This window comes from Maylandia zebra, linkage group LG3 (genome assembly GCF_041146795.1).
Source record: "Maylandia zebra isolate NMK-2024a linkage group LG3, Mzebra_GT3a, whole genome shotgun sequence".
NCBI classification, from domain to species: domain Eukaryota; kingdom Metazoa; phylum Chordata; class Actinopteri; order Cichliformes; family Cichlidae; genus Maylandia; species Maylandia zebra.
In genome coordinates, this window is record NC_135169.1 from 41,808,014 (window position 1) to 41,815,447 (window position 7,434).

A 7,434-nucleotide genomic window follows, 5' to 3' on the forward strand; every position below is an offset into this window, starting at 1 on the left:
GCAAGTCTGTGAAAATAATATTATATTAGAAGAAATTCAGTTTTGGACAATTTTATACAATGAAGTTTTAAACGATTTTATAAGAACGATTCGAGTTATATATGTAAGAGATTTGAGATAAATAGTGGAGAATCAGTGAAGCTGACAATGACAAAGCGGAAATGGGTTCCTTCATAATAAAAGCACAAAGTCTTCCACTAAAAAAAATTCCGTTTCAGCACTTTTTGGAGAGAAACGACCAAAACGCTTAAATAATAAAAATTATATGGGGAAAATGCACTGTTTTCTTTATGTCTATAGACCCTGTAAAGTTTGTAAACAGTGATGGCCTGGGCACTATAAGGTCATTAAGGGGTCCTTTTGTCCCTCTTTGGGGGGACACTCCCACTAGGTTTAAAGCTGGGCTCCCCACCATTTGACCTTAGAACTGAAGAATCTTGTCGGATGAGAGGTGAAACGTCTTCAAGCAACTTAAAGAAGTCAAGACGCTTTTCTTTGCAAGCTCCTTTAATTATAAGGTCTATAGTGATCATTTCCAGGGGAGGACACGTAATGTGTATAATTTGTAAGAAATTATACACATTGTGTGAAATTATACATCATTTCCAGAAGCTGTTGCTAATCCAGGGATCACGTTGCTCAGCTGCTTTGTCTTATATAGTAAAGTTAATACAGACTGATTAAGGTGTTTAGCCCTGCCCCCCTTTTAACCAACTTTATACCAATCAGATACCCCTCGCAAACACCAGATATCAGCTTATAAAGGCAGGAGCTTGTTGAGAGGCAACCTGTTATGGAAAATCTTGCTGGGAACCCTCAAGCCAGGCGTTTTCACTGTAAAAAGCCTGAAACAAACAAACAAACAAGGGCCACTGCTCATTCAGTGTTAATAACATAGTAAAGCATGTGCTGTTTCTCCTCCTTTTTGATGCTAATGTAAATGGAATGTATTGGCACTATATAGCCACCATTACAGATTAGTATTCAGTTATACTTAAAACAATTGACTGCAGGTCATGAACTCGTGAAAAATACTTTTGAGATCATGCACAAGAGTGCTGAGGGGTTATTTTGCCCCTGTACAACTGGACATATTTTCAAAGCCAGTCAAGTTTCTCACCCTTGGCCTTGAGAAAGAACCCAGGTTCAAGACATTTCAGTTTTGGTTTCAGATCTGCAAGCTACTATGTTTTTAATTGAATGTAATTAAATGAAATTCAGCATTTCCACATTCTGAAGCCTGATTTCAACTATGCTGGCGAACGGAAGAAGCACATCTTTCAACTTTTTAAAAAAAAAAAAAAAAGGAATTTATTTAGCTACTAAACATTAAATTTGCAGTTTTTTTACAATATGAACATGAGATAAAATCTTTAATAAAACATACAAATTCTAATATATTTGGTAAATTCTCAATGACATTCACTTTAATTCAAAATACATGAATAGAAAAGTTGGCATAGTGCATAGTACTAGTATACAGTTGACATGTTATATATAAATTTTCAAAAATGAAAATGCATACTTAAGCTATGTATTTGCTTCACACAACCAAAATAAAATACATTAAAAAAGGAAAAAGTAGGTTTATCATTTTCCTATCTGGAATAACACTGTCTATAAAAACAGAAGTGGAAGAATTTATTCTTAAGTATCGCCAGTGTATTTTTATTTTTATTGGGCGCCAGTTTAGCTCAGCGCGTTGTGCAGACGCCCACATGTCATATGGCCGAGAAGGGCCGGCCCAGGTTTTAGTCTGACCCGCGGTCCTTTGCCTCATCTTCCCCCTTCTCTCTCTGCCCCTGCTTTCCTGTCGTTTTTCCACTGATCTATCTACTAAAGCTGAAAGTAACAAAGAATTTTTATCACTAACATTTGCAAATACAGCCACCATAATAGCACATTTTAAATTAACTACTAAATATAAAACCATACAAATAACATTACTGACATCTAGTACTAGTAGGTCCCTTAAAATACCATCTCTCCTTCTATCAGGATTTGGAAAGTGGTCACAATGAACAACAGGTGCAAAACTTTGGCTTATTGTGCAGAACAAATTTTGCTAGTTTGGTTTCTGTGGTGTTCTTATATATACACATATGTTTGAACAAAATAAAGCATCCTTCAAAGCTTTCATTAACATCTGTACTTCTAGTATTTGCTTATATACATTTTCTCTGAATGGTTGTCACACTGTACAGGCCTTTATGACAGCCTTCATCCTTACTGAATTCAACTTTGTTTAAAGTCACTATTGAGACTCTTGTACTGGGAAACTCAGAGGGTCGTCCGTACTTGTAGACATTATTGTAAAGGCGGTACAAATGTCCTTTGTTTCTTCTTTTTGAAACATTTCCTTCTTTCCTTCTAAATTCCAGCCTTTATCCTTGGTAAACTTGTAAACACACCCAAAGAGATCAGGAAATAACACCAATACGTCAATGTGAGGAGCGTCCTCACGACTGTGAACAAGGAAAGTTTTATTAATGAGTAGTAACAGAGAAGTAAGCTTCCAAATCTGTCATAGTATCAGAAATATTTGTGATATGTGCATATAGTTACAAGAAATTCATATATATATATACATATGAATATGTGTTCATGAAATAATGTTTTTCATTTAGTTTAACTTACTTATGCTCATGGAAATTGCGTATAAAGCGCAGTAATCCCAGCGTGGTTTCAGGGTACGGCTTTCTGCCATCCATCTTCTGAACCAGCTCTTCAGGAAACTGCAACAACAAAACATGGTGGTCATGAACTGGACTTTAGGAATACATAAGTTTGACCTCTCATCTGTAAGTCACCTTATTTTTCCACAGTTTGAAGGATCCATTAGCACATGCTTCTAGTGAACCAATCAGCTTTTCATCGGCATTTCGACAGTTTGCCACCTCCTCCCTGTTGCCGGTCTCTCTCAAATATTCAAACTGCCTGGAAATAAAGCTTAAATTACGCTTTATAAGTAACAACATAAAACTAAGAGGAAAATCTTGAATAATAACAGGAGCAGCAAAAAAGAGTCATGCTTAAAAAGACAAGAACAGAAATGTATGAAACAAATTTAGTATTTGCTGCCAATGTTAACATGCCTGTCTGAGTACAAGACAGTTTGACCTCATTTTCCCAACATATGGATTAAGCCAAGTAACAGACTGAAAACTTTCCACCATGTGTGGGAAAATGATTGAAAATCCTTCACAGTTTAGGCTCTCATTAGCAAATCTATTCTTGCTTTACTAAAGTTAAACTAGAAATCGCAGATTCTGTTACAGCATGACTTCCTTACTCTTTCGGAGTCCAGAAGAAGGGATGGTTTAAGCATTCTTTTACTTTGGGTCTGTCCTTTGGCTCTTTGTTGATCATCCACTCGATGAGATCCTTTGCCACCACATCTTGAACATGATCCAAACTGTACTTTCCATCATAAATGTTTGACTCACATTTAAAGGATTTGCCAAATGGATGGTTGCCTCCAGAGAGGATATAATAAATCAGCATGCCTGCCACCTTAATAATAACACATCAGTTTAGGTATTTTTACCAAGGCATCTTTCAGTTAATCAAGTTTAATGGACCTGTATTACCTGGATGTCAGTGCTTGACTTGTATGATATGACAGATTCTTCCGCTTCTTCTGCTAAAGTCTCTCGGGCCATCCAGCATCTGGTTCCTGCACTGCATGTACGTAAAGTTGTTTGGCCTTTGAGTAAGCGTCTGCTTATGCCAAAATCGGCTAATCTTGCCCTCCCAGTAACATCTGCAGGAGGCATAAAGTACAAAACTCATGAAAAGAAATCATTAATTCATGACATCTGTTTTGTTTTGTTTTTCTCTGAATTTCAAACATGTCTTACCAATCAAAACGTTCTGGGGTTTGAGATCTCGGTGAAGAATTTTAGGATTTCCACAGTGAAGCACCTTTAGACTTTCAAGAATTTGTCTGACAAGTTTCTTTAACATCTGTGGGTCATGGTCATTGTTCCTGATATATTCTTCCAGGGTGTATTCACAAAGTTGCAGACAAAGATATCCAAAGTTCTCGTCCTCTGCAGCATCAACATATCGTACGATATAAGGATGATCGAGTTCAGGAAGTCGTAGGATTCCTTCTTCGTTCTTCAGCACGTCGTAGTTGCTTTTAGACATTCTCTTAATGGCAACTTCTGTGCCGTCCTCTCTCAGCCCCAAGAAGACTTCAGTACCATCGCTTCCCTTCGCTATTCTGAATTCTGCATCATTCACATAAATAATGCTTCTGATTCTGGATATTTTACTGTCATCTGTGCAAACAAGTTTCTCCAGTTTTCTCCTCCACCTGTTGCTGATTGGAAGCCATTTTTGTTTTTCTGATTTTCCATTGGTGCTGTAGTCAAAAGGCTTTAGATTTGAAGTTGATTCTACAACAGAAACCTTTGTTGTTTGATCAGTTGCTGCAGTGGAAACTTCAGCATTTGGGTCTTCTTGCTTTGGGGTCTTTTCCTTCTTTTTCCTTTTCTTTTTCTTCTTCCTGACTAAAGTTGAGGCTGTGTTTCCCTCACATTCTGAGTTTGGTTTACTCAGATATTCTTTCAGACTTCTCAGCACCTCTTTCAGTTTTTCATTCAATTCCATTTCTACAGATGTCAGTATGTCCTCGGGCACTGAAGTTATGGCCACTGATTTAAAAATGTTAGCTGCCTTTTCAGCTGACAGCAGGTTGGCGAATATACCGTATGTGTAGACCCTGATCTCAGTGGAGTGTTGCTCATTTACAAAAGGGAAAACTGTTTTGCATAAGTTCTGTAAAAAGTTGACGTGCCAGTCCTTTGTGCCTTTTGTTTTCTGTGTTATCACATACAATGTTTGTAGCACTGATTCACAGATGTCAGGTCTCTCTTTTAAGCAAAGCAGTTTCAGTAGTCGTGGAACTATAGCTACTGCATGCTCATCTGTTATTTGATCCATTGTGCAGAAAACTGCACTCAAACTTTCAACTGCCCTCCCTACATGTGTCTTAGGGATGTTTGGAAAGCGGCTGGCTGCACCTACAATGTAAGTATTCACATTTCCATTTTTCTTTAGCCATTTAATACACGCCTGGCAGTATTTATCTTTCCATCTCCCAGTAACAGTAAAAAGGATTTCAGTCATGGTCAGATGAGACCTAGGATGCTCTAACAACATGTGACTGTTGAACATTTTAAAAACTTCGTCAGGTGTTTTTTCAAAAACAGCAATTTCCATATCCAAAAAATGCCTAATTTGGGAACACACTCTATCTCCATTTGATGCAAGGTGATTAATCATCTGAGATATTTTTTTACTGTTAATAAACCACTGAGGATCATTTATGGGTGGCAGTGTCACCAAAGCGCCAGCAGAGATGAGTCTTTTCATGATATCCTCCCTGTCTTCAAAGGCTGCAACTTGCAGTGGTGTGGGTATCTCTTGTTGCACTGGAGCACTCCTTCCATCTGGGCTAGCTTTTGCCTCGAGCAACAGAGCCACAAAATGAAGTGGTGCTTTAGAATATGAGACATAATGCAAAGGTGTCCACTGGAGTTGAGAAGGTATATTTGTGTCCGCACCCTGACGCACAAGGTAAGAACAGATATCTGTGTTGTGATTTACAACAGCGGAGATCAGTGGGGTTATATAATCACCCCATTTGCTACAAGGGTAAACTCCATTAACATTATTGTCCTTCAGTAATTTCTTGAGCTTTCTGAGGTCATTGTTAGTTATGCACTGGATTATAGGATGTATCTCTGTTGGTGGGGATACTGCCAGATGTAGCTGAGAGATGATATTCATTGTTTTGCTTCACATTGCCTGCGAACGAGAAAGCACTGTCATTAACCAAGTAATATAAAACCAGCTTTACCTAAAATACCTAAAAAATCCTAAAATCCTTAAAACTGGAGTTTAAAGGATGTTTATTTTGATTTTTTAATAGTTGTTTATAAATGTCTACAGAATCCTAAGATTCTATTTAGACTACAAATGGAGTATTTGTGCATGCAAAAATAATATTTTGAAAGCATTTAACTGTGTTTTAAAGTGTTTTGCATGTATAACAGGACCTTTTCTTCTCTCCATTCCTTTGTGACTTTGGATTTTTGTGTTATGACATACAGTATCTGGAGAGAAGATTCACAACATCTTGTTACAGTGCAAAACAGTTGCATTTAAAACAAACTGCATCTAAACTCTTTACACGTGTCTAAAGTATGTATGGGTAGTTCAGTCAATAAGTAAGTTCTCTTTCAGTTATCTATAGGCTACATGACAAATTTTAAGAAAACTGTTGTTGGATTGTAAGAAATTTTACTTTTGGTGTCTGCTGTTTAAGCTATGATCTCTCAATACAGAATGAGACTAGAGAAATTTACTGTTGGGATTCAGAGATGTTATTCTTCCTTCACATTTCCTGTTGAATGTTTTTTTAATGTAAAGACAAATATGTGTATGATTATACACTAGGCATATGCACACTTGCCAAAACATTCGGCTTAATATGACTGAATAGGAATCTTAACTTTAAATCTCAGGAGGATGCGCAACGGGAAATACAGGCTGAGAACACTGAAGGCGGTAAAACTTCGGAGCAACACGTACGCGTTGAAGAATTCAGACTTATCCGAGACTTAAGTAAACTTGAAATCCTTTGACGTTGAGTTAAAACAGTAAGTCTACAATGTGTGCTGTTTTTACGCTAACATAAGGATTATTTTGCAATACCGTTATAAAAAACTGTAAGAGAAATAACTTACCGTGCCAAAGGTGAGCAATTCTGCATCTGAGCGATATCTTCCTGCTTCTCGAAGCGGTTCTTCCTCTTTTACGGGTCTTCCGGTTTCAGCAGTGTAATGAAGTCTGTAGTTACTATGAAGTTTTTGGAGAGATTGCTACTCTTGAATGTTTTTGGGCTGGGGGAGCTATCAGGTCTCTAGGTTTAATAAAAACATACAAAAAATAACTTTGGATAAAAAAAACAGATATATTATCAAAGAAAATGACGGTAACAGCTTTCAGATTTAGATAGATGTGGTTTAGATGTGGTTTATAAAAAAACCCAACAATATGGTTGTAAAAGAAAAAAAAAAAATCAGTCTCAGTGTTTCATGTTGAACTATGTCCTTATTTCTAAAATGCATCAGCACTGCAGAAGGAGCTGTAATGGAGGATGCACAGGTGTGTCCTTGTATTAGGTTGGCTGTAGCTTGGATTGTTATGGTTACCATGCAGAGCTCTTTGTTCATTTTCTTCTTTTTCTCCTGCTGTTAGGTTCTGAGGAGATCAGCATGCCATGGTGTCTGACCTTACCCAATGCTGTTACTACTGTTAGTGTATCAGCAGTCGTTGCAATTCTCTCACAGTGAAGGAGAAACTGCAACCTTCTTGCCTGAGTCTCTGAGTTTGGCAGTTGAATCAGACTCCCCTTAATCT

General features: G+C 37.4%; 1 protein-coding gene across 1 annotated transcript; it reads right to left on the bottom strand.

Annotated features, from left to right (window-relative positions):
* Positions 1-1,296: 1,296 nt before the first annotated feature.
* On the bottom strand, positions 1,297-6,811 carry LOC101478597 (uncharacterized). Its single transcript, XM_004554410.3, has 7 exons — positions 6,759-6,811; positions 3,861-5,817; positions 3,591-3,763; positions 3,293-3,513; positions 2,811-2,937; positions 2,638-2,735; positions 1,297-2,465 (listed from the first exon to the last, which is right to left on the bottom strand). The coding sequence occupies exons 2-7, from the start codon at positions 5,797-5,799 to the stop codon at positions 2,255-2,257; spliced, it is 2,769 nt and encodes a 922-aa protein (XP_004554467.3). The 5' UTR covers positions 5,800-5,817; positions 6,759-6,811; the 3' UTR covers positions 1,297-2,254.
* Positions 6,812-7,434: the final 623 nt, after the last annotated feature.

Bases quoted from the DNA above. Each gene is read 5' to 3' on its own strand.
- LOC101478597 (XM_004554410.3), bottom strand. From the start codon at position 5,799: ATGAATATCATCTCTCAGCTACATCTGGCAGTATCCCCACCAACAGAG. The intron at 2,938-3,292 runs GTAAGGAAGTCA...CTTTATTTCCAG, and splicing joins TTCTTCTGGACTCCGAAAGA to GCAGTTTGAATATTTGAGAG. The intron at 2,736-2,810 runs GTGACTTACAGA...TTGTTGTTGCAG, and splicing joins TCAAACTGTGGAAAAATAAG to TTTCCTGAAGAGCTGGTTCA.